This window comes from Centropristis striata, chromosome 10, assembly GCF_030273125.1.
Source record: "Centropristis striata isolate RG_2023a ecotype Rhode Island chromosome 10, C.striata_1.0, whole genome shotgun sequence".
NCBI lineage: Eukaryota > Metazoa > Chordata > Actinopteri > Perciformes > Serranidae > Centropristis > Centropristis striata.
This window is the reverse complement of record NC_081526.1, coordinates 36,774,025-36,801,821: the sequence shown is the minus strand read 5'-3', so window position 1 is coordinate 36,801,821 and position 27,797 is coordinate 36,774,025. Positions and strand designations below refer to the sequence as shown.

Here is a 27,797-nt window from a genome sequence, read left to right as displayed (position 1 = left end):
CTCCCCCAATGTTACCCTATGGAGAGGCTAGAGTGGATGACATCAACGCTAGAGTGCAGAGGGAGGGAAAAATTAAATTCTGAAACTGCGCTCGAGGCGGCAGATACCACTCTACAGAAATAATTTAAACATAGAAACATAGAAAAATGTGTCTTCTCACTCACATTGGTGTGGTAAAGCTGTCAGAGTTATAGTTTGGGCGTAGGACGCACAGATGATCCACCAACACGCACCCACAGCCTCATAGACCGCCATGGTAAAAAGGCGGGAAAATTTAAGGAGAAATGCAGAGTTACTAGTTTCTTCTGATCGCTCTAAAAAAAACAATTTCTTCATTTTTCTTCACAAAACAAATATGTAGACGTTCAGGAAGAACTCAGGATGCTCAAAGTGAAGTTGTTAATATGATAGGAGCTACAGTTTAGCCAAAAATGCTTTCTGTTTGAGGGGAACTTTTTGCTGTTTTTCGCTCTCTGTCAGTGGTTTCACAGGACCAGTTGAATTTCTGGCCCTGGTTTGTTTGGCTACCAAAGCCTACATCTTACATGACTTACTCCTCTTTTCCATTTTGAAAACAATTCAAATTGTAATCTAATACTGTATGGGTGAGAGTCACAGGCCAGAGTCAAGACACTCAAAATCTCTGTAGAAATGTTCTCTTCGTATCTGTTGTCACTATATTTAGAATATTTTTCACCAGACTCCATTGACAAAAACAGTAATTTTACCACACAGAACCCAGGAGATTCTGGTCCACTGCTGCCTCCTTCTGTTAGTTTGTTTGTGTTGTTGTGTGATCAGTCACACAACAACACAAACAAACTGACAGATGGGTCCACAGCAGACCAACAGTCCTGAGTCAGTGTGGTGAAACAGATGTTTTTGTGTTTTATGTCTGGAGGCTTTGACGAGAGCTTCAGTTCCCTGTCAGACAGCAAATCAAGTCAATTTTATTTAAATATGTAAATAAAGTAATACCAAGTTTATTATAGCAAGAGGTGGAAATATGTACTCTATATATATACTATTTTTTTATGTTTTCTACTTTTAAATATTTTTATATTTAATCTAAAGTTTTACCGTAAGGAAAAACATTAATCTGCCTTCAGAAAAAAGGTGAAATACTAGAAAAAAAGGTAGAATTATCAGAAAAAAGTAGAATTACCAGAAAAAGTAAAATTTCTAGAAAAAGTAGAATTTCGTGAAAAAAAAAAGATTTCCAGAAAAAAAGTAAAATTTCCAGGAAAAAGTAGAATTACCAGAAAAAGTAAAATTTCTAGAAAAAGTAGAATTTCGTGGAAAAAAAAGATTTCCAGAAAAAAATTAAAATTTCCAGGAAAAAAATAGAATATCCAGAAAAAAAGTAAAATTTCTAGAAAAGAAGTAGGATCACCAGAAATAAAGTAGAATCACCAGAAAAAATTGTAAAATTTCTAGAAAAAAAGTAGAATTACCAGAAAAAAAGTCAAATTTCTAGAAAAAAAGTAGAATTACCAGAAAAAAAGTCAAAATTACCAGAAAAAAGTAGGAATTGTGCATCAGGATATGGTGTCAGGAAGTTTTTGAAATAACGCTGCAAAGTCTTTTTTTCTGTTTGATTCAGAAACATTGAGAGCAGTGAAGCTCGTTGTTTGTGAAAGTTTGATAAAATGCTGCAAGAGGTGGAAATATGATACATTTAAGTTCATGTGAGGTTTTACATGCAAGTATTTTCACAGTATGATATTAGCTCCTGAACTGGTATTATTATATTGTATAATATTGTAACATTACCCTGTGTTGTGTTGCAGGCGGCCTGTGCTCTCTGACTATAGACAAAGCTCTACCAGAGGATGAAGGAGAATATAAATGCAGAGCTGAGAACTCAGGAGGGAAAACCGAGTGTTCCTGTATGGTTCTAGTAGACGGTAAGAACTCCTTTTCTATATAAAAAAACAGTTATTGGCTCCTTTTTTTAACCCATTGAAGCCTGGAAAGCGGATATGTCATTTTGTAGTATTTTTATAAGCTCTCAAATACTTTTTGAATTTCATTTCTATCTGCTACAGAGGCTGAGAAATCTATTATTTAGTAGAAGCATTGATACTTCTGTTGAATTTCCAGAAAAACTTCAGGTTTTAGGGGCTTATTTTAAAATCGCCCAGAGGTTTTACAGGCAGTTTTAGGCGTAAATGGGTGAAACTGAAGAACCTCCCTTTACAAGTCTGATTTTAAATTTCCCAGTTGTGTCTGAATAGTGCATATTAATAGTGAAACTTCTTTCATAATTGTTTTATTTTTGTATTGAGTTCTGCAGTCACAACTCACAAAACTCTCTTAAAAATGTGTCATTTTAAAAAAATGTTCTTGCTGTGAAGTGAAATTACATTATGAATGTTAAACTGCATCATATCTGGTTATATTTTAAGTCACTTTCTCTTTAATTCAGCTCATAATCTGAACATTGTTGCTGTTGAAAAGAAAGAAAAAAGTCACAGGTTTACTCAGCAAAGAAGAAAACAGCCTCCTCCTCCTCATTTCCCAGAATTCCTCATCAGCCTCCGTCTGCTTGGAGTTTCCTGTAATTAAAATAAATCGACACAAACAGAGTCCGTATTTATCAAACATCTCTGAATTAGATTCCTGGAAGCTGCAGCTGAGCACGATGAGAGTTCAGTTCAGTTTATTTAGGAAAGAAAGACAGAGGCTCCAGGTGAATTAACCCTTAATAGGACACTCATTAAAAAAATACTTGCATATTCCAAATTTCAACCCCAGAGAATATTGGAAGATATTACATACTGCCAGAATGTAAAAAGAAACATACGAAAATGATATTTTGAGAAAAAAGTTTACGAGATTAAAGGGCAAATCTACGAGAAAAAAATGCGCAGATTTATGAGATTTAAAGTGGTGAATCTGGGAGAAAAAAGTAGCTTTTTTCCCACTTTTTTCTCGTAAATCTGCAACTTTTTTTGCACAGATTTGCCACTTTAAATCTCTTAAATCTGCAACTTTTTTCTTGTAGATTTGCCACTTTAATCTAGTAAATTTGCAACTTTTTTCTCGAAATGTTACCTGAAGTTACCAAATATAGTTCTTTGCCTGATAAAGTGTTAATGAAAACACACAGAAGAGATATTTTACTGCCAAAGAAACAAAAAATGTTATTGTTAAACTAATTTACAGATCATAATGAGACGATAATCTGCATGAGAAGAATTTTCTCCAGTGTCTGGATGACTGCTGGTTCAGCTCTAATACAGCAGTATGGAGCTAAACTAAAGTGATCTATTTGTGATTTAATATGAATAAACAGATCTAAAGTTGCTGAAATAACTCCAACATGATGCTGAAGTGATGCTTTATCAGGTCTGCAAGAACACAAGAACACTGCTGTTAAAATGTTTGTTTTCTCAATGGAGTCTGGTGCAGCAGAGTTATAAATCAATGGATATCATTTATTAGGGAGGTTTTTATGGATTGTTGAACAGATAAAGGAGTTTTTAAGAGCCTGAAACACAAAACAAAAAACAGATAAATTAACAAAATTTCTGTTTGATTCAGAAACATTTTTAGAAGGGAAGCTTGTTGTTTGTGAAAGTTTGATAAAATGCTGCAGTTGTTGTCGTCCAACATGTTTGATATCAGTTCAGTTCAGTTTGACTGGATACTTTGTTGGTCAGTCTGTGAGTTTGACTCTCAATGTGGAGAAATAAAAAGACTGAAGTGAGATGAATACACTGAGAATTTTCTCTGATTGGACAAAACAATTGTTGACTGAATTTAACTTTGTGGACACAAAATGCAGTTTAACAATTAAATCATAATTGTATCGCAATACTCACCATATCGCACAAAGCTTAAAATCACAATAATATCGTATCGAGACTCAAGTATCGAGATTAAATCGTATCGTGGAGCCAATACGCTGATTTACACCTCGATAGTTAACCCTGATGCAGCATCATGTTTAATTATCTCGTCAGTTGAAACCATAGACTGGATATAAATAATGGACATAGTCACTGTGAGGTCACCCGTTGGTTTGTGGCCCGTTGGAAGCATCGAGTTCAGCGTTATACTCGTCGCCATCTTGTTTCCGATACAGGAAGCAGACCATATCTGGACTGTGGAGGAGGAGAGGGATCTGATCACTGACTACAGCCTCTCTACACCTCAACCTGACTGAGAGAAGCTGCTGCTAATTCATGTTAGCATTAACTGGAGCATTAACTGGGATGTTAGTTTTGGCTAGCAAAAACTAAAAACAAAATGTATCTTTCTTACCTCAGAAAACTGAGCAGCGACTCCTTGGAGTGTCTGTTAGTCCAACCAAACACTGAACAAGACATTTAATGAACAAAACGTTCAAATAAACTGTCATTAAGTGAAAATACAGTGAAAGGCTCAAAGTTATGAGACCAAACCGGTAATCGTCCTTTTTTATAGCTATATAACGTTATATATAACTTTATTGACACGTTGCCATGGATACGCATTGTTCTGCTTCTCTCCTGATGACGGCTCGCCTTGTTAGTGACCTGTCAATCAAAGGTAGCCCCGCCCCAAATCATACGATTCTTTATCTAATATTTTCTTCTAAATGGGGCCATTATTAGAACTATTGACATCAAATTGTCTTGAAGATGATTTTTTTACTAGTGATTGAGACCATAGTGTTGTCCTGAAAAAATGTTCTGAGGTAATAAATCAAGTGAGAAGTTTTCAAATTTTGCACTGAAATGAATGGGCAGACTTAAGACCACCTTAGCGCCCCCTGCTGGAATTTTGGTTGGATTGCAGGTTTAAGGCACTTCCTGGTTGGTCTCCATGCTCAGACACGGTTGAAAATAATATAAAATCACGTGTCACATCATTTGTGTCTTGACATTGTCTGCATTCGCACCACGTGAAAAGTTTTGTTTGTGCAGCATAAACTCTGAAATAATGTCCCTGAAACAGTCAGACATCAGAGACAGACTTTTATTTTTATCATATTTCTGAGTAGTCTTCTTTTTGTCTGATCTGCTTGTTTCAATTTGCTGCTGATAAAAACTCAAGAAACCCGAAGCAGAGAAAGACATTTTAGTGTATTATAGAAACAAAGTGAAGAAATATTTCAGTATATTTATTCACATTAAACTCTCCGTGTCTGTTTCTCTCCTCGTCGTCCTGCAGATCCGACAGAAAACTCTGTTGCTGACAAGAAGTCCAAGAAGGCGACTCCGACCTCAGAGAGTGAGTTTCCAAAATATGCAGCAGCAGCAGCTTCTTTCCTTTTGTCCCAATAAGGAGCTGCAGGCTGGGATCACTGGTTCCCACACACACACACACACACACACACACACACACGTTTCTATTTTAAAGCGTCTCTCTGTGTATCATTGAAACCATCACTGTCAGATTATTGTTAAGATCAGTTCTGAGGATGGGAGGACAGGACATTTATGCAGCTCACAGACTGTTTAGGGACCCCAGGATGCACAAAGATAACTAATTTTACTGCATAAAGTGGGCATGTCTGTTCAGAGGAGACTTGGGGGTACCCACAGAACACATTTCATTTACATATCTTGAGGTCAAAGGTCAAAAGACCCCTTTGAAAACTGGCATTTGGGCTCATTGAATCCACAAGAGTCTCAGCTTTCCAGTCAGACCCGATTTATGCAGCTCACAGACTGTTTAGGAGCCCCAGGATGCACAAAGATTCACACACAAAAGGACACAATAACACATTTTCTGCATGTTACCAGCATAAAGTGGGCATGTCTGTAAAAGACAGACTTGTTGGTTTTTATAGGGTTAAAAGGTTTCAGCATGATTTTCAGTCAGCAGCAGAAAAGATTGTTTTTATTTTTCTCTCGACAGTCTCAGGGTCGGCCAGATTATTCTGGGTCATTTCCTGCTAGATTCTGATTGGTTGGTTTGTAATCGTGGACAGCAGAGTTTGTTTATTTAATTTAGATCTTCTGTATTGTTACAGATGATCTGGTGTGACTGCAGCCTTTTAGATACATGGATACTTTATTCATCCCCATGGAGAAATACAGAAACACAGTGCAGGAACTGTTTTTAGGTCATCGTGTAGGTTTTTGTTGTTTAGTGGTGTCTTTTAGTGTTTGTTTGGGAGTTTTTTTGCAGCTAAAAGTGAAAAAAAAATCCCCAACTTTTAGTTTGACTGCACTTTGCTACAGAATTAAATATTCCCTCCTCGCCGATTGCTGCACTTCGGGTCAGTTTGGCGTTTTTAAATGTGAGATTTAGCTGCAAGTTTTTAAAACAAATCAGCTGTAAGAGCTCACACACTGTTGGTCGTCTGCAGATTATGTCCTTCAGAGTGTGAAATGAAGTCTTGAGACTCATATTGTGTCGAGGGTTTATAAAGCGCTCCATCAGCTGAATAATATATATATATATGTGTATTATACATATAAATACAAACATTAGCAGCAGTACGTGTTTGTTATTGAACAACTGCTGCAGTTTAATGTTTCTGTCTTCAGCTTGCAGTGGAAAATCTGGTCTTATCTTTATGATCCAGCTCCTAATCCTTCCTCTGTGTGTGTGTGTGTGTGTGTGTGTGTGTGTGTGTGTGTGTGTGTGTGTGTGTGTGTGTGTGTGTGTGTGTGTGTGTGTGTGCATACCTCAGTGTTGGGTTCAGTCTGTCTGTGAGCAAACATGGAGGCGTACCGTCTCTGATTTAACCGTAATGTTCACTTCAAGAGACTCGGATAAAGGGTGAATCTGGTGCAGAATGAATAGTTTGCTTAAATTATCATTAATATATAACTCAGACTGGTTTCTCTGGGCGCTCTGGGGATCACAGCTAACATGATAACATGCTAATCTTTAATCTAATCCGTCATCTTAGTTTTGCTTTATGTCAGTGGGAGAGATGATGGAGGTGGAAAGATTCCTGTGCAGGACGTGCAGATGGTTGACTTGTTTCTGTGCAGGTCAATATTTAGAACTAGAAAACTTCCTCTGGGGAAATTCTGAAATGGGCCACGGGGGCTACTGCCGGTGTGTGTACACACTATGATGAGATTCTTCAGAGATTTCAAACAATTAATACTAGTAATGTTATAATACACATCTACAACAAGCATTCCTTTTCAAGTATTTATTTATACAGCAACCTATGCCCTTTAACCTCAAAACGTGTGTGTGTGTGTGTGTGTGTGTGTGTGTGTGTGTGTGTGCGAGAAACGTGTATCTGGAGGAGTGTACACGCGCATTTGGGTGTGTGTGTGTAACGAAAATCGCATGAAGTTACCTGTGTGTGTGTGTGTGTGTGTGTGTTTGAAGCATGTGTATCTGGAGGAGTGTGCACACTTACGCGCATGTGTGTGTGCATGTATCTGTAGCTGTAATCACATCAAAGGATCAAAGGCAATCAGAGCTGCCACCAACTGCCAATGTTCCGCAACAGTGACAGTAGCCAGAGGTGGACAGACTGGAATTTCTGGCCTCGAACAGAAAGCATTTTTGGCAAAACCATAATACCTATCATTGATCCGACTTCACTTTGAGCGTCCTGAGTTCTTCCTGAACGTCGACATGTGGGGTTTTTTTTAAAGAAAAATGGAAAAATAGCTGTGTTGTTAGAGCGATCTAAAAAAACTGTTACATCTCCCTTTTTCAGAAATCTTCCTGCGTTTTTAATATGGGAGCCAATGAGGCTGTTGGTGGTGTTGGTGGATCATCTGTGCGTCCTACGCCCAAACAATAACTCTGACAGCTTTACCAGAGGATTGTGAGGGAGAAGACTAATTTTCCTACGTTTCTATGTATAAATTATTTCTGTAGAGTGGAATTTGCAGCCTGGAGCGCAGTTTTCAAATTTATTTTTTGACAATTTTTTCTCTCCGTCTACACGCGATGATGTCACACACTGTGACATGAACATTCCGTGCAATACACACCCATTATAATCTTAGAATTTCTCCAAAAATGATCATGGTCATTGAACAGTGATTGATAAAAAACTATATGACCTATCGAAACGTGGATTAATACACCGATACACAAGACTTGTGTCTACTGTTTAAAGTTTAAATGGAGTCTCTAGGTGAAATTATGCCGGAGAAGTAGACGTTTAAAAATCCCCAATTATTGTTCTTTTTCGCTCATTTTTTTCCGGCCGTCCCATTCATTTCAATGCAACTGCTTCTAGTCCTGCAACTCTTCAAGTTGTAGGACTAGTAGCGGGACGAGATTGCGTCTGGAAGAGGAAGAAGAAAAAATCCACAGTATAACAATAGTGCTCGGTGCGATTACCCCGTGGCCCTAATAATGATACTTTTGCAACATTAATTACCTATAAATATGTTATTGTTGTGTCACTGTTTGCTGCCTCTCAGGCTAGCAGTTTCCCCTTACCTCAAGTCTTTGTGCTAATCTAGGCTGCACCTTTTAGAAGAAGCTACCATTGTGTTACTTCTAGTTATGGTAACCTTTTTTAAACACATTATTGTTAATGATAACAGTTAACACCTGCTACCAGGTGGTCTTTGTGCTAAGCTAGGCTAAACACGTCCTGGTAAACTCATTTACGAGGAGCTAAAATAATGTAGCTCCATATAACATTTTGTTGTCTAGAGGTTAGCTGTTTGTTGCTACCCTGGCTAACAGTTTCCCCCTGTTTCCAGTCTTTGTGCTAAGCTACGCTAAATACATCCTCCCATAACACTGCTCATTTAAAATAAATTATGCTATCTTTTTAGAACCTAACATATTGATTTCCTGTAAATTAGCATGTCTAGATGCTTGCCGTTTGTTGCTACACTGGCTAGCATCCCTGTTCCCAGTGTTCGTGCTAAGCTAGGCTAACTACACCCAGTTAAACACGGATCATTTACAGTACAAGAAGCTAAAATATTGATACTTTTGCAACAATAATTACCTATAAACATGTTATTGTTGCCTTGCTGTTTGTTGCTTCTGAGGCTAGCAATTTCCCCTTACCTCCAGTCCTTGTGCTAAGCTAGGCTAACGACAGCCTGATAAAACACAAAAAAATCTACAAAAATAGTGTTAGATTGGCTCATTTTTCTGTAGGTGCATAATATAAGTCAACAGTTTGTTGTTTGTTTGCTGTTTGTTGCTAACAAATTCCTCTAACCATCAGTCTTTTTGCTAAGCTAGGCTAACAACAGCCTGATAAAACACAAAAAAATCTACAAAAATAGTGCTAGATTGGCTTATTTTTCTGTAGGTGCATAATATAAATCAACAGTTTGTTGTCTGTTTGTTGCTGACAGAATCCTCTAACTGTCAGTCTTTGTGCTAAGCTAGGCTAACCCCATACTGGTAATACAGATTATTTTAACCTAACTTAATGTTACATAAACTCACTTTTATCCAAAAACTTGACCGGCATCAGATTTTTGTTGCTACACAAGAAGATTGACTAAACATTTGAACTTTTGTTTTAGCAGTAAAACGACCAGCAGCTTCATAAAGAGATGAAATAAATGAATAAATGTTGCGTGGAGTTTAGACATCAGCAGCTTGTGCTCAGTGTGTGAGGCAGATTTATGTGGCTGAATGTAACAGCGAGTCTTGGGATGACCCGGGGGAGGATGCTCCTCTCCCACACTTCCTTTTAAGGCCTGCTTTCCCCGACTCTCCCTCTCTCTCCCTCCTCTCGGACTTTGTTTTACTTCACAGATTAAAAGTCTCCTTTTAAGAAGTTCCACTGTCCTTAAACTGTTTGTTACACAGAAAAAAAGTAGAAAGTTCACCAACCAAGTTCTGAACTGATAACCAAGTTCATTTTTAATGTAAACAAACACAACACAAATATCCAACAAAGTTGTTGTGGTTCGGGTTGTTTTTATTATCTCATCTTTATTTCTGTTTGTAGGCAGATACAGGTTTAAACTCTGATTATATATTAGATATAGGCAAGGCAAGTTTATTTGTATAGCACAATTCAACACAAGGTAATTCGAAGTACTTTACATAAACATTAAAACAGCAAGACACAATTGAAAACAGTAAAAACAGTCAATTAAAACAGGGAAATAGAAATAAAAATATAAATAAGATAAAATAAAGTTTTAGTTTCTAAATAAAGTTGTATTTTCTCTAAATATAGTTTTAGTATCTCTAAATAAAGTTTAAGTTTCTCTAAATAAAGTTGTATTATCTCTAAATAACAACTTTGTGTCTTTAAATAACGAGTTTCTCATTACGATGACTCACAGAATCTCAGTTTTCATCTTGTTTTATTTTTCACTGTCAGAAATGTTTCTGTATGATGAAGTCGAGCTTACAGTCTGCAGGCATCAACAGCACTGAGAGCTAAATGCTAACAGGCTAATGTTAGCGTGTTAGCATAGCATGCAGAGTGCAGCTGAGGCTGCTGGGAGACATGAAGCTGTGATCTGATGATGGATGGTTTGTTTGTTCAGAGATAGTGACGATAATTACCAGAACAACTCTTTAACATTATTCAGATGTTTCTGCTGCAGTTTGTTTATCAGTTTTAGTGTCCGTGGTCAGACTCCACCCGCTAGCTGCCCCTCAGGACCCTCTGCATCCAAACACACCAGGAAGACACGCACACCTTCACAATAAGAGCCTCTCACTCTGATTTCTGCAGCGTTTCAGTTCAATGTTTAAACTCTGCTGATATTCTATATTTATATAATAAGATGAATATTTTTGTTGTTTTTTGTCACCTTTCATGTGCTTTGTTGATGATAATTTTAATTCTGCATTTTTTTATGAACATTTTCCAACATGACTTTTGGCATTAAGACTAAATGTTAATTTGTAATATTAAATGCATCAAAAGTTAGAATAAGTTGATGTTTAAATGGCTCATTCTAACTGATCTGAACAGCTTTTATTGATTCAGAATATAGTTTTAATACATATTTTTTGTTGTCTAACTACAACAAATGAATACAGTACAACTAAGTTATTCATTAGTTCAACCAACAAAGCCAGGTACATGAAGGCACCAGGTGCATTTAACTTACCCATTAAATCATGTAAATGACACATATAAACTATATTCCACCATAACAGATGAGACAGGAAGGTTTAGAGTTACAGTTCAAACAGCTCAGAAAAGCTTCACTTGGTCCTTTAAACTGTTCAAATATTACATTTCATTCCTGCAGAGGTCAAAGGTCACACGAACGGATTTTTCTGTTATCACAGAAAATCTGAATGAAATCAGTTTTAATTTAAAAACACAAACAGAGAGTCAACTAAATTCTGTTTGTTGTTTCTGCTGTGTGTGTGTGTGTGTGTGTGTGTGTGTGTGTGTGAGAGAGAGCTGGAAAACATTGACCTGAGGTGACCTCTGGATCAGCTGTTCAGTTATTGAAGCTCTCGTGTGTTTTTGTAGATTTTCCGTTCAGCTGGAGAAGAAACAGGATCAGCTGTTTGAGTCGATCCATTGATCAGTTTGATCAGATTAATCTGCTGGAGAAGCTTTTCTTCTTTGTAAGAAACTTGAAAGAAATAGACGACAAAATGACGTTTTGCTGGTGTCCATTGATGCCACCGAATTAGAGCCATTGTAGGTAGAAAAAACAAACACCAATGATAATTACAGATCTGGGGAGGTGGCAGTATTTACAGAAAAATAAAGCCATTCATTTGTGAGAAAAAAACATGGCTTTATTTTTTTGATAAACATATGACAAAAAAAATGAAAGAAAAAAAGGATATTTTCTGAAAATAAAATTGTAAATATATGAAAAAAATGTATACTCTGAGATTAACGTTCAAATATTATATATTATCTTCCCTGAAATTAAAGTTTTAAATTTGTAAGACAAAATTTTTTTATATTTTCTGAAGTTAAAATTGTGAAATTATTAGAAAAGACTTTGATATTTTGATATTGATAGATATTTTGCTGCGGTTAAAATTGATCGTGACACACACAAATCAAACGCCCCTGAAGCTGACCCAGAGAGCGTGTGTGTGTGTGTGTGTGTGTGTGTGTGTGTGTGTGTGTGTGTAGACAGAATGTCGACATCGCTCCTTCATTAAATCTGTCAGCATTATTTAATTATCTGATATTATTTTCCCCTCACACATCAACACGTACTCTGATCTCCTATGAACACATATTTATTATTATGACACCTGTGTTTCTTGGTTCTGTGGGAAGCTGCAGTAACATGTGTTATTGTGTCCTCTTTATGTGAGTATTACTGCATCCTGGGGTTTCTAAACAGTCTGCTTCCCTTCTCTGTTTCATATGATACTATGATATTAAATCTTTAGGCTGTTTTTAGACGTGACGTGCCCACTTTATGCACTTTATCAGGAGCTGTTTGGGGCAGAAACTCCACAGTGCTTCTCCTGCAGTAAATGTGTTATTGTGTCCTCTTGTGCGTGAATCTTTGTGCATCCTGGGGTCCCTTAACAGTCTGTGAGCTGCATAAATTGGGTAGGAAATTGGAAACAGGTCATTTTATATTACGGTTACAAAATGTTTCCCTATTTCTAAACAGTCATCAGAACAAAGCTTGTTCTCCAGTTCTGTTTTCCCCTTTTCTAAATGAAAATCTGTTGATTACAAAGTATACAGACTCCTGACTTCACCACTGTGACATGCCCACTTTATGCTGATAACCCACCAGTCTCCTAGGATAATCACAGCCTCATGAAACTTTACAACCACAAACTAGAGACCTCGGCCCTCATTTATCAAACGAGCGTACGTCAGAAAGTGAGCGTAAAGTGGGCGTACGATGATTTCTACACAAGCCTCGGCATTTATCAGTTTGGACGTGAGCGGAGGGTACGATCAGATCTCAGTCTGCTCTCAGCTCGTGTACGCAAATCTGAGTCAGCGTGAAGTCCACACGTCTGAGTCGGAGAACTGATCTTAGACTATTGTATCGATGCCTGGAGCTGATAAAACTCTGGTGTTTTGATTTTTAATGGTGACAAAGCAAAACATGTTTAGACTGCATCATTTATCATTAAAACATCATCCAAAAATAAATACACCCTGCGATCATGAAATTCTTTAAACAGAATACTAGCCGAGGATATTAAATGTTGTCTTCTGCTGTTTACTGTTATTATTATTATTATTATTATTATTATTATTATATTACCCAGCTCTGACACCGGAGCGTCAGCGTCTCCTTCACCTGCGCTGCTGCCCGAATAGAAACATTTCAAATCAGCCACACGCTCCTCTGACCAGGACATCATTATTAGTAAATGTAAAGAGGTGAATAATATCTGAGTTTTCTGCCTCTCCCTGCACTTTACATTATATGTTATCTTTGTCATTTTATGTAATTCTAACTGTGCAAATAAAATAAAACCTAAAACCTAAAACTAAAACCTAAGTCTGAATGAGAACTTGAGTAGTGTCTGACACGTGACATTTCCAGATTCTTCAGTTTGTTCTTCTTCTTCTCCTGCAGGAACTGTTTCCTGTCCTGACCGTCTATTTTTAGGTTTTCCTTATTTGGTCATCAGAGACGCTCTGCCTCACATTCTTCTTCTTCTTCTCCTGCTGTTTTTCTTTGAACCATAAAGAAGCCAACATACGTCCTGAGAGCTTCTTTTAAAACACACAAAGAAAAAAAAGAGACGATGTAAAGATGATAAAATGTCTCATAAATCTGTTTCTCCTCCACAGACTCTCTGAACTTTAAACTTCTTTTTAAAGCAGCAGCAAGCAGCTTCAGTGTGTTAATTCTATATTCTCCTCTCTGTGTCCTCTTTTTTCTCTGCAACCTATCAAAAGTCCTGCCGCTCTGTGGAATCAGCACAATCACAACAACTCAAACATGTCTTTGTACAGAATAACACCCACTGCAAAAAAAGAAAAGTTGGGTAAACTCAAAATTTCAAGGCAACAAACTTCGATAAAATTTTAAGTTGGACAGTTAAACTAAATATTTTAAGTTTTGTTTTTGAGTTTGCTCAACTCTGAATTCAGATTTTTGTCAACTCAACTGTAAGTTGTACTAACTTATAATTTTACATTGCAATAACTTTTAATCCTTACTTCTGCTAACTTCTGTAATGTGCTGAATTGGCACGATTGTAACGCAGCTATGAAATGTCAGCTAATGTTGTGACCACAATTTTGAGTTAGCATTGATACGCTAATGGCTACTCTTGTAGCTGTAACAAGCAGCGCTGCTAGCATCAGTTAGCCACTAGCGTCAGTTAGTCGCTAGCATCAGTTAGCCGCTAGCATCAGTTAGCCGCTAGCTTTCGCTAATGACCGAATTTCACAACAAAGAAATAAGAGTTATCAGAACTATTGTCCCTTGTTTTGAACCCCAACTTAAAGACATAAGTAACAACAACTCACCAACTTGTTTTTGAGCAGACAACTGGCTTCCTTTGTTGTGCTAACTTACATTATTGCCCTAAATGTCAATAATTTATATTTCCAAGTTTTACCAACTTAAATCACTGTTTTAGGCCAAAAAATACAAGTTGGCTTTTTTTGCAGTGCAGTTAGAATGACAGAAATCAGAAAAAAAGTTGAATTTCTCTGATATTTTTTTAAACATTTGAATAAACTGAAATTTGTATATGAACACTTTTCCAAGTGTCACAAATGTGACTGAAAAATATGTAAAATGACTGAAAAAAGATACAAATTGACAAAAAAAACCCCACAAAATTACCAAATAAAGATGTAAAATGATCCAAAATAAAATATTAATCAACAAAAAAAAGAAATAATTACAAATAGATGTAAAATGACCAAAATAGACACAAATTGACCAAAAAAAGACAAAAAAAAGACGTAAAATCACCAAAAAAAGATGTAAAATCAATATATAAAATCTCTATAAATCTCTATAAAAGTCCTGCAGCTCGCAAAATCAGAACAACTCAAACAGTCTTTGTACAGAATAACACAGTTAGAATGACAGAAATCAGAAAAACAAGTTGCATTTTTTTTGATAATTTATTTCATATAAATTGGTAAATTGGTTTGATTGTGGTGTGTTTTGTGTTTCAGGTGAAGCCAGAATAAAGAAACCGACCGCCAAGACTCCACCCAAACAAGGTGACACACACACATTTCATACATGTTTACACACTTTATTTATTTACACATACTAATAATTGATATACTTTTATAAATGATTACAATAATTATATTTATTTTGTGTTAATATAAAGGAAATAATTCAAAAAGTATATCTTTTTTCAATGCACCGATAATAAAAATAATCAGATTTCAGTTAATTAAATCCATGAAGAGTATGTATCAAATGTATTAAATACCATTTCTTTAATATTTGATTATTGATTATTGATGTGTACCTGCAGCTCTGCCTCCTCAGATCCTGACAGATTATTGATTATTGATTATTGATGTGTACCTGCAGCTCTGCCTCCTCAGATCCTGACAGATTATTGATTATTGATTATTGATGTGTACCTGCAGCTCTGCCTCCTGAGATCCTGACAGATTATTGATTATTGATGTGTACCTGCAGCTCTGCCTCCTGAGATCCTGACAGATTATTGATTATTGATGTGTACCTGCAGCTCTGCCTCCTGAGATCCTGACAGATTATTGATTATTGATTATTGATGTGTACCTGCAGCTCTGCCTCCTGAGATCCTGACAGATTATTGATTATTGATGTGTACCTGCAGCTCTGCCTCCTGAGATCCTGACAGATTATTGATTATTGATGTGTACCTGCAGCTCTGCCTCCTGAGATCCTGACAGATTATTGATTATTGATTATTGATGTGTACCTGCAGCTCTGCCTCCTGAGATCCTGACAGATTATTAATTATTGATTATTGATGTGTACCTGCATTTCTGCCTCCTCAGATCCTGACAGATTATTGATTATTGATGTGTACCTGCAGCTCTGCCTCCTCAGATCCTGACAGATTATTGATTATTGATTATTGATGTGTACCTGCAGCTCTGCCTCCTCAGATCCTGACAGATTATTGATTATTGATTATTGATGTGTACCTGCAGCTCTGCCTCCTCAGATCCTGACAGATTATTGATTATTGATTATTGGTGTGTACCTGCAGCTCTGCCTCCTCAGATCCTGCAGTTTCCGGAGGACATGAAGATCCTGGCGGGCGAGAAGGTCGAGATCCTCTGCAAGTTCTCTGGAGCTCCGCCCATCAACTGCACCTGGCTGAAGTTCAGGAAACCAGTGAGACACACACACACACACACACACACACACACTGAGGCTCTAACTGGTTATTGATCAGCTGCCCTAATGACTCATCCCTGTGTGTGGTCAGATCCAGGAGGGCTCGGCTGATATCTCCATAGAGAGCAGTGACGTCAGCAGTAAGCTGACCATCAGCAGCGGGCAGCAGGAGCACTGTGGCTGTTACACCATCGAGCTGAGGAACAGCTTCGGCCTCCGCCAGGCCGCCCTCAACCTCACCATCGTCGGTAACACACTGCTCTGCTTATATATTCATATATGGGTTTCATTCAGGCCGCTTTAACAATAACATGACAAGAACACGTACCAAACTCCATACAAATATTTATCAATTTAACAAAAATATGAGACAAACACATCCTAAACTCCATACAAATATTTTTCAAATTTAACAAAAAAATGAGACAAACTTATCCTAAACTCCATACAAATATTTATCAATTTAACAAAAACAAACACATACCAAACTCCAAACAAAACTCTATCAATTTAACAAAAATATGAGACAAACACATCGCAAACTCCATTCAATTATCTAACAATTTAATGATAACATGCGATAAACCCATACCAAACTCCAAACAAAATTCTATCAATTTAACAAAAATATGAGAAAAACACATCCCAAACTCCATTCAAATATTTTTCAAATTAAACAAAAACATGAGAAAAACACATCCCAAACTCCATATAAATATTTATCAAATTTAACAAAAACATGAGAAAAACACATCCTAAACTCCATACAAATATTTATCAATTTAACAAAAACAAACACATACCAAACTCCAAACAAAACTCTATCAATTTAACAAAAACATGAGACAAACACATCCTAAACGCCATACAAATATTTATTAATTTAACGAAAACAAACACATACCAAACTCCAAACAAAACTCTATCAATTTAACAAAAATATGAGAAAAACACATCCTAAACTCCATACAAATATTTTTCAAATTTAACAAAAACAAACACATACCAAACTCCATTGAAGTTAATATCAATTTAATGATAACATGACAAGAACAAATACCAAACTTCATTCAATTATCTAACAATTTAAGGATAACATGGGACAAACCTGTAGAAAATTCCCATTTAGCAGAAAACTTTAACAGACAGACTGAGTTCAGACTCGCAGCTGCAGTTTGATGCCTTTTATGGCAGTGTGCTGTGTGTGTGTGTGTGTGTGTGTGTGTGTGTGTGTGTGTGTCTTTGTGGTGTTATAAACAGTGAACACACGCACACACAGATGTTCTCCATCTCCTCTGTGTTAATACAGTGTGTGTGACCTCAGGTGACCTTTGATCACATGATCGCTCCATCTCGTGTTTCTGTCTTGAACCAGTAAAACTTTATTCAGTGATCTGAGATGATCCGATGTGTTTCCAGCTGCAGATTCCTGTTCTTCTTTCAGGATGATTACCTCTAATTTCCACCAGACTCCATTATAAAAACGGCTAATTTTAGCCACATTAGCTCACACTGAAAAATCTCAACAACTATTTGTTTGTTCTGGTTTTAATTTAATGGTTGGGCAATATTTCAATCCAATAATCTATGTTCTTTATCGTCTTCGTATCTGGTACAAATAGAGAGAACCCAAACCACACTTTTGATCAGTTTAACAGTAACATGAGATGAACACATACCCAACTCCATTTAAATATCTATCAATCCAATAACATAAAGAGAACCCATACCAAACTCATTGGTGGTTCATTATTCCTTGTTTCAGGATGATTAGCTCTAATTTCCACCAGATTCCATTATAAAAATGGCTGATTTTAGCCACGTTAGCTCACACTGAAAAAACAACTATTGATTTGTTCTGGTTTTAATTTACTTAAGAGTCCAAACCAAATGGTATTTATATTTCTATCAATTTAATAACATGAAGAGAACCCATATCAAACTCATTGGTGGTTCATTATTCCTGTGTCCCTCAGGACTAATACATTTTTTGGTAACACTTTATAATAAGGTCCTTAATAACCATTAATTAACAAGTAATAAGGCATTGTTCTCGCTTTAGATCCGGTAGTTGCAAAAAGCATAGTTAACTTATAGTTAACTTATAATAGATGAGCAATAAAGTATATTTTAATATCAATAAGCAAACAAAATAAGATTAATAAAGGCATGGCAAAGACATAATGGGTGGGTCATGGGTGTTTGTAATGCCATTATTAACACTTATATAAGCTTATAAACACACAATAATGTTAATAAGCATCTTGTAAGGACTTACAAGGGCCTTATTACTTGTTAATTAATGGTTATTACAAGGACCTTAATATAAAGCGTTACCGGTTCACTGATAGGAGCTACAGATTGGCCAAAAATGCTTTCTGTTCAAAGGGAACTTTTTGCTGTTTTTCGCTCTCTGTCAGTGGTTTCACAGGCTTATAAGCTTACAAACACACAATAATGTTAATAAGCATCTTGTAAGGACTTACAAGGGCCTTATTAGTATCTTATAATTCTTCATAATAGCATTACAAACACCCATAACCCACCCATTATGTCTTTACCATTCCTTTATTAATCTTTTGTTTGCTTATTGATATTAAAATATACTTTATTGCTCATCTATTATAAGTTAACTATGCACTTGTTAACAGTTAACTATGCTTTTTGCAGCTAAAGGGATCTAAAGCAAGAACAATGCCTTATTACTTGTTAATTAATGGTTATTACAAGGACCTTAATATAAAGCGTTACCCATTTTTTAATTAATTTTGATGACTCTGGCTGCAGCCTGTCGTCCATTGTTCACCTGAATAAAATCTCTCTCCTCTCAGATAAACCCGACCCCCCGGCGAGGGTCCCCTCAGCGTCAGACGTGCGGCGGTCCAGTCTGACTCTGTCATGGTACGGTCCGACCTACGACGGGGGCAGCGCCGTGCAGTCCTACAACCTGGAGATCTGGGACTCTGTGGAGCCGCAGTGGAAACTCCTGGTGTCCTGCAACAGCACCTCCTTCAACGTACAGGTGAGCTTTTATCATCAACCAGATGAAAATTTGATTTCAACACAGAAGCGCTATGTAAGAAAGGCCAGCAGCGCCTTTTTTGTTGAAGAAAACTAGCTGCATTTCAAGTTGATAAGACCTTAATGACTTTGACTCTTTTATAGAATCTGTTATTTCATTTTCTATCATTTGCTGGTATGGAAACCTTGGAATTAAACATAAAAATGACCTACAGGCACCTGGAATTGCCTTCTGTTGCACTATTGTTTTGTTTGTTTTATCTTTATATATATATACACTACCGGTCAAAAGTTTTAGAACACCCCAATTTTTCCATTTTTTATTGAAATTCTAGCAGTTCAAGTCAAATGAACAGCTTGAAAGGGTACAAAGGTAAGTGGTGAACTGCCAGAGGTAAATAAAAAAAGGTAAGCTTAACCAAAACTGGAAAATAATGTACATTTCAGAATTATACAAGTAGGCCTTTTTCAGGGAACAAGAAATGGGTTAACAACTTAACTCTATGGAGTCTTGGGCTATTTTGTCCATTTTTTTTATTCTTTTCATGTCTTTGTAAGTCATTTTGTGTCTTTTTTTAGTCATTTTGTGTCTTTTTTTAGTCCTTTAGTCCAACATAAAATGTGGTTTTGAATCTTTTTTTTAACTGTCAAAACACTATCATGCTCAATAAAGAATTTTAAATGTTGCAAATGTGCATTCATTTCAGAGTAGAATGAGACATTAAACTGCATCATTTTCAATTAAATTCTGGAAAAGTTGGTGTGTTCTAAAACTTTTGACCAGTAGTGTATATATTGAGGCTGTGATCTGTTGTATGTATGTGTGTTGGAATGTATTGTTTTTTATGTATTTTATACACCTAGACTGCAAACAAATTGCCCAAGTTGGGACAAATAAACTAGACTTGACTTGACTTGAACCAGCTCCGAAAATGTTTTAACGTGTCTGCAAACTGAGAATATCAACCCGTGCCTGTCTCTAGAACCTTCTTCCAGAGCGCCAGTATAAGTTCCGTGTCCGGGCGGAGAACATCTACGGCGTCGGAGAGCCGAGCGCCGAATCTGAACCCGTCACTGTTGGACTGGTGGATGATGGTGAGTGGACTGGTCCGGGCCGTGTCCCCCCAAAGACTTCCTAAGAATGGGGGGAGTTTCAGTCTAAAAACTGGACTCTGATCCAGAACTAAACCAGCACTAAGTCTGTTTAACAACATTAAACTGAACTGGAGCTGAATGTGACTGAACTAAACTGACTAACTGAACTAATTCCGCTGTTTGGTTGGTCTGACAGATGAAGAGGCTGAGGTCGAGGAGGAGGACGAGGGTACGCCGCTCACACTTCCTGTTAACACTCCGTAACATAGCATGACATACCGTAACCATAGAGACATGACGTCACTCCTCCGCCCCCCCGTGACCTCTGACCTCTGTGTCCTCAGACTCGGAGAAGGAGCCGGACTACAGAGACGTGAGCATCAGAACAGACGTGAAGGTGAAGGAGCTCTACGACGTGGAGGAGAGGCTGGGAACGTAAGGCTCCGCCCACTCGCCACTCACCCACAATGCACCTGTGATTCTGTCTGGTTACACTGTTATTAAATTACTAGGTAACGCTTCATAATAAGGTCCTTAATAACCATTAATTAACAAGTAATAAGGCATTGTTCTCGCTTTAGATCCGGTAGTTGCAAAAAGCATAGTTAACTTATAGTTAACTTATAATAGATGAGCAATAAAGTATATTTTAATATCAATAAGCAAACAAAATAAGATTAATAAAGGCATGGCAAAGACTTAATGGGTGGGTCATGGGTGTTTGTAATGCCATTATTAACACTTATATAAGCTTATAAACACACAATAATGTTAATAAGCATCTTGTAAGGACTTACAAGATGCTTATTAACATTACTGTGTGTTTATAAGCCTATATAAGTGTTAATAATGGCATTATAATACAGCTAATAACAGGCTATAAGAGATTTATAATAAGAACATTAATAAAAGCCTCATGAGTATCTTGTAATTCTTCATAATAGCATTACAAACACCCATGACCCACCCATTATGTCTTTGCCATGCCTTTATTAATCTTTTGTTTGCTTATTGATATTAAAATATACTTTATTGCTCATCTATTATAAGTTAACTATGCACTTGTTAACAGTTAACTATGCTTTTTGCAGCTAAAGGGATCTAAAGCGAGAACACTGCCTTATTACTTGTTAATTAATGGTTATTACAAGGACCTTAATGTAAAGCGTTACCAATTACTGTTATTAAAACCAAGATCAAATAAGTATCTGGTACGAATAATGTACTTTTTACAAGCATGAGTATCATCCAAGTTATTACAGAACCCAAACCAAACTCTATTCACAATTCTACCAGTATAATGATAACACTAGAACAACCCATAGCAAACTAAATTCAAAATTCTACCGATTTAATAATAAAACTTGGAGAACCCAAACCAAACTCCATTCACAGTTCTTCCAATTGTATAATGTCAGAAGAACCTTTTTCCAAACTCTATACAAAAGTCTATGAATTGATTGAGAAACACTAGAAGAACCCATTGTGAACTAAATTAAAATTTTTTCCAATTTAATAATAACACCAGCAGAACCCATACCAAACTCAATTCAAAATTTTACCAATTTAACCCTTTATCAGGCAAAGAACTATATTTGGTAATATTTCAAGAAAAACGTTGCAAATTTACTAGATTAAAGTGGCAAATCTACAAGAAAAAAAGTCGCAGATTTAAGAGATTCAAAGTGGCAAATCTGCGCAAAAAAAGTTGCAGATCTACGAGAAAAAAGTGGGAAAAAGGCAACTTTTTTCTCCCAGATTGACCACTTTAAGTCTCATAAATCTGCGCATTTTTTTCTCGTAGATTTGCCACTTTAATCTCGTAAACTTTTTTCTCAAAATATTATTTTTGTATGTTTTTTTTTTACACATTCTGGCTGTATGTAATATCCTCCAATATTCTCTAGGGTTGAAATTTGGAATTTTCAAGTATTTCAATGAGTGCCCTATTAAGGGTTAAAGTGGTGAATCTGGGAGAAAAAAGTTGCTTTTTTTCCACTTTTTTCTCGTAAATCTGCAACTTTTTTTGCGCAGATTTGCCACTTTAAATCTCTTAAATCTGTGACTTTTTCTTGTAGATTTGCCACTTTAATCCAGTAAATTTGCAACTTTTTTCTCAAAGTATTACCTGAAGTTACCAGATATAGTTCTTTGCCTGATAAAGGATTAATAACTGTTTGTTATCTGTGTTTGTACAGTTCTTAATGCTCTCAGTGGTTTCTAACTGTGTGACAGGGGGAAGTTCGGTCAGGTCTTCAAACTGGTAGAAAAGGCGACGAAGAAGGTTTGGGCGGGGAAGTTCATCAAGGCGTACTCGGCCAAGGAGAAGGAGAACGTGCGGCAGGAGATCGGCATCATGAACAGCCTCCATCACCCCAAACTGGTGCAGTGCATCGACGCCTTCGAGGGCAAGTCGGACATCGTCATGGTGCTGGAGATGTACGTAGCGTTTCCTCTCACACAGCACACCACCTCTTCTTCATTTCATTTATTCATTTATTTAACAGGGACAGTGCATGGCTCTCAGCCGTACCAGAATTAGCTACGAGCTAAATTTCATCTGTAGTCCCTGGGCAGGAACAAATAACATCAATGTAAGGCTACGTTTACACGAGGACGGTCTGAACAGAAGACGCAAAAGTAACGTCGCGTCTTCACTTTTTATTCCTCGTTTAGACGAGCGTTTTCAGGAGGAAACCTGCTGCATACGGTGACGCAAAAGTGTGTGAAATTGGATTGTATGCAGCCAGGCGGCATCACTTAAAGCCATAAGAGCATCTTTGGGCATGCACAAGTTTTCACGCCACACATTTTCATCAGCTACTCCTTCCACAAAGTTCTCCACCATCACTAGATCTCCCAGGTCAAAAAAGACACAAAATGACCAAAAAAAGAAACAAAATAACCCAAAAAAGAAAAAAAATGACCAAAAAAGACACAAAATGACCAAAAGAAGTAAACAAAATGACCAAAAAAAGTAAACAAAATAACCAAAAAAGACACAAAATGACCAAAAAAAGACACAAAATGACCAAAAAGACACAAAATGACCAAAAAAAGAAACAAAATAACACAAAAAAGAAAAAAAATGACCAAAAAAGACACAAAATGACCAAAAGAAGACACAAAATAACCCAAAAAAGTAAACAAAATGACCAAAAAAGACACAAAATGACCAAAAAAAGACACAAAATTACGAAAAAAGACACAAATTGACCACAAAATGACCAGGAAAGACACAAAATAACTAAAAAAAGAAACATAAAACATGTCTCGTTCACAGCCGTCTGGCTCCTCCGCCCAATCGCTGCATCCAGAATGTGATGGAGGTAATTCCAGATCCTTCTCTGTTCACTAATACTATCTGTACATATCCTGGACATTTGGTGGAAAGACTCCTGTAAGTTTATTAGAGCTGCCAGAGCAGCTTGAAGGTCCCACCATGGAAATAATCCCACGTTTCTTTATTTCCTGTCCTGGAGCATGTATGTGACGTAAACACATACGTGACGTGAGCAGATCAGATCAGAGTTTTGTGTCTTGTCAGTGTAGACGACACGCTACCGAGGAGAGGATTACACTTTTCCACTTTGGAGGGTGGTTTCAGATTTTTGCGTCTTTAAGCCCCCAAAACGCCGTCACCGTCTAAACGAAAGGCACTTCCCATAAAATATTTTGTCATTTTTACCCGCAAGTGTCCTCGTGTAAACGGGGCCTTACACAAACAAACAAGCCTTTCAAACAGCAACAACAAAGTTTCACGCTCTTAAAACAGAAAACACAGAACAACAGCAAGATTAAGTCACAGTATTAAGACAACACGAAACAATGTTAAAATACAACACTAAGGAGATTGCAAAATAGTGAGCTAATGTTTGAGTTAATAGCTGGTAGGTGCATGATTGAGTGGATTTAAGCCGTGATTTTATTTTAGATTTAAAACCAACGAATGTGCTGATGTCTCTGATCTCATTTGGTCCTGAGTTCCAATAATTAGTGGCTCTTATAGAAAAATCGGTAACACTTTACAATAACCAACTAAATAATGTTTACAGATGGTTTATAGACCAATTATTAACCATTTACAAAGTTCTATACATATTTAATCGTTTAATCTTTTTCAACCAATTTCTTAAAGGTATATGAATCATTTTAAAATCATTAACATGCTTAATATGTTGTTAAAATGTTCAAATGAGTGCAACTAAAACTATTAATGAACTAGTGATTATAATATAATTTTTGGTAATGGTAAAGTAACTATAAACTTACATTAATAATCTTCTATTTGTGATTTATAAATGATGTAGTTGGTTAAACATTAATAAATTATCTATTTACCATTCTAAATTGTCTATATACGGTTTATAAATGATGATTAAATATTAATAAACTATCTGTTTACCATTTATAAATTATGGTTATTGTAAAGTGTTACCGAAAAATCTGATCTGCCAAATTAAGTGCCTCTGCACAGTGACCTCTACTGGTCGTCCTCGTTGTTCTCCTGTTGATATAAACTCCTTTCACAGAACGTTGGAAAAAAACGTTCTGGCCAACTATGAGAGGAATGAGAGCAGCTATTTCCTGTCTGCTAATTTTAGATCTGAGACGGACGAACGGCTCTGAACACAAATCCTTATCTGCTTTCACTGTGAAAATATGACAATTTTACTGGCAAACACTCACATTTAATCTGTTTGTTTATACAAAAGGAAACATTAAATATCTGGAAACGTGATAAAAACTGGAACCCTCCACACTGACTGACAGGAAGCCAGCTGTTTACATTCAGACTCTTATTTTGGTAGGGTCTGATAACGTTTTAATCTGAAACTTCAGAACTGAAAAGAAACAAAAACTGTTCCACATCTGCAGGAAAAACCCAGTTTTACTGTTTTATTTTTTATATAATAACCTTTAATATTCTTTGGTTTCAAACAGAAGCTCATGTTTGTATTTGCTTTGTTTTTGTTTGTTGTTGTAGGATGAAGATAAATGAAGATAATAGAGGATAAACTATAGAGGAAATTCACTTATAACAGCAGTTAGAGAGGAAAGGAAAGCAGTTGGAAACACTAAATGATTTAAAAAGGAAAAACAGGACAAAAATACAAACTAAATAAAGTAAAATTGATAAATTAAATCCAACACCAAAACAATCAATAAATAAAAAATGAATAAATACATTTTCCGACCAGACATATCATTTTATTTCACAGCTCGTTCGATATCTGTGAATTATAAATGCTGATTAAAAAAAACCAAACAATAAAATACTGACGCCATCAACAGATTTATATGATTCCATTATTCATACTGTCACAAAACAATAGATTTTGATATTTTAAAAAAAACCTTATTTCAATGTTTCTTTATCATCTTGCACGCTGTTCTCCTTTAGAGTCATTTTGCACATTTTCATTCTTTTAAACTCATTTTTTTACTCATTAAATACAGAAAAAACTTGTGGACATTAATCGAAAGATCTACTTGGTCTCACAACTTTCTGTCCTCTTTGATAAACAAAATAAAGATAATAAAGAAGTAACATAAAGTAACATAAACATAAAGAGAAAATATGGAAAAATATAGCAGCTAAGCTTGCTTGTGATGTTGTTAGCTGAAGTTTCATACGACATGTTATCATTGTGACAGTTAACTATAAAACCTGACTGTGCAGGATAATCCACCAACAGTTTTGGTGCCACTGATTTATTATACGAACCTCTCAGAAGAAATATTTTATCCATATTTCTAAGATAACTGTTATAAGAATTTTGCAGAGTGACCCTTCAATAAAGACAGTTGGATTCAGAGTAACAAAGTTTAAGTTGAATTTAATTAAAATCTTGTACAAGAGGAGCGTTTAAATCATGCAACACAGCGAGAAAAGTTGGGTGAACTCAAAATTTCAAGGCAAAAAACTTCGATAAAAGTTGGACAATTAAACTACAGATTTTAAGTTTTGTTTTGAGTTTGCTCAACTCTGAATTCTGTTTTTTGTCAACTCAACTGTAAGTTGTACTAATTTATAATTTCACATTATAAGTTATAATAACTTTTAATCCTTACTTCTGCTAACTTCTGCAATGTGCTGAAGTGGTACGATTGTAACGCCGCTATGAAATGTCAGCTAATGTTGCGACCACAATTTTGAGTTAGCATTGATACGCTAATGGCTACTCTTGTAGCTGTAACAAGCAGCGCCGCTAGCATCAGTTAGCCGCTAGCGTCAGTTAGCCGCTAGGATCAGTTAGCCGCTAGCATCAGTTAGCCGCCAGCTTTCGCTAATGACCGCATTTCACAACAAAGAAATAAGAGTTAGCAGAACTATTGTCCCTTGTTGTGAACCCCAACTCAAAGATATAAGTAACAACAACTCACCAACTTGTTTTTGAGCAGACAACTGGCTTCCTTTGTTGTGCTAACTTACATTATTGCCCTAAATGTCAATAATTTATATTTCCAAGTTTTACCAACTTAAATCACTGTTTTAGGCCAAAAAATACAAGTTGGCTTTTTTGCAGTGTGGTGTCTGGGAACAAAGAGGAGGAAGTGATCTTCTTCTCTATTTATAAGGTGGGAGGTACCACAACCAGGAGCCACCACTGGGTGCCTCCTCCTAGTGGAGAGGAGGAGATAAACTGGCACTTTCTTGTCTTGTGTACTTCCCTTTATCTTAACAATAACAACCTGATGTTTCTATGTGTTGTTGTTGTTTAGGATCTCTGGCGGTGAGCTGTTTGAGCGGATCATCGACGAGGACTTTGAGCTGACGGAGCGGGAGGTGATCAGATACATGCTGCAGATCATCGACGGGGTGAACTTCATCCACAAGCAGGGCATCGTCCACCTCGACCTCAAGCCCGAGAACATCATGTGCGTCAACAAGACGGGCGGCAAGATCAAACTGATCGACTTCGGCCTCGCCCGGCGGCTAGGTGAGCCGCAGCGCTCGGCCCGACACGTCCCGACGAGCGCCTCGCTCATTATCTAACGTCTGAAACTCTTTTCTCCGCCACAGAGAACGCAGGAACTCTGAAGGTTCTGTTCGGGACTCCGGAGTTCGTGGCTCCAGAAGTGATCAACTACGAGGCCATCAGTTATCCCACCGACATGTGGAGCATAGGAGTCATCTGTTACATACTGTGAGTAGGGAGACAAAACCATGAAAGAAAACAAAATAATTTGTTAAGTTTTGTTTTTAAAAAAGTTGCTTTTTTCCCACCTTTTTCTTGTAAATCTGCGACTTTTTTCACACAGATTTGCCACTTTAATCTAGTAAATTTGCAACTTTTTTCTCGAAATATTACCTGAAGTTACCAAATATAGTTCTTTGCCTGATAAAGGGTTAAATTGGTAGAATTGTGAATGGATTCTGCTAATCCAGAATTTTCTGCTAATGTTATTATTAAATTGGTAGTAAATATTGTGAATGGAGTTTGGTATGGGTTTCATTATAACTTGGATGATACTCTTACTCGTAAAAGTACATTATCCGTACCAGATACGAAGACGATAAAGATGATAAATTATTGT

At 36.6% G+C, this 27,797-nt stretch overlaps 1 protein-coding gene across 1 annotated transcript in view; it reads left to right on the top strand.

Annotated features, from left to right (window-relative positions):
- The window catches only part of mylka (myosin, light chain kinase a), a 69,941-nt gene that overhangs the window by 37,647 nt on the left and 4,497 nt on the right, over nt 1–27,797 (top strand). The window contains exons 19-30 of the mRNA XM_059342396.1: nt 1,791–1,907; nt 5,161–5,220; nt 14,963–15,010; nt 16,009–16,136; nt 16,231–16,387; nt 18,971–19,161; nt 20,144–20,255; nt 20,452–20,484; nt 20,600–20,690; nt 22,491–22,694; nt 26,982–27,199; nt 27,283–27,406. Of these exons, the coding sequence (XP_059198379.1) occupies nt 1,791–1,907; nt 5,161–5,220; nt 14,963–15,010; nt 16,009–16,136; nt 16,231–16,387; nt 18,971–19,161; nt 20,144–20,255; nt 20,452–20,484; nt 20,600–20,690; nt 22,491–22,694; nt 26,982–27,199; nt 27,283–27,406 (1,483 nt within the window). The remainder of the gene's footprint in view (nt 1–1,790; nt 1,908–5,160; nt 5,221–14,962; nt 15,011–16,008; nt 16,137–16,230; nt 16,388–18,970; nt 19,162–20,143; nt 20,256–20,451; nt 20,485–20,599; nt 20,691–22,490; nt 22,695–26,981; nt 27,200–27,282; nt 27,407–27,797) is intronic.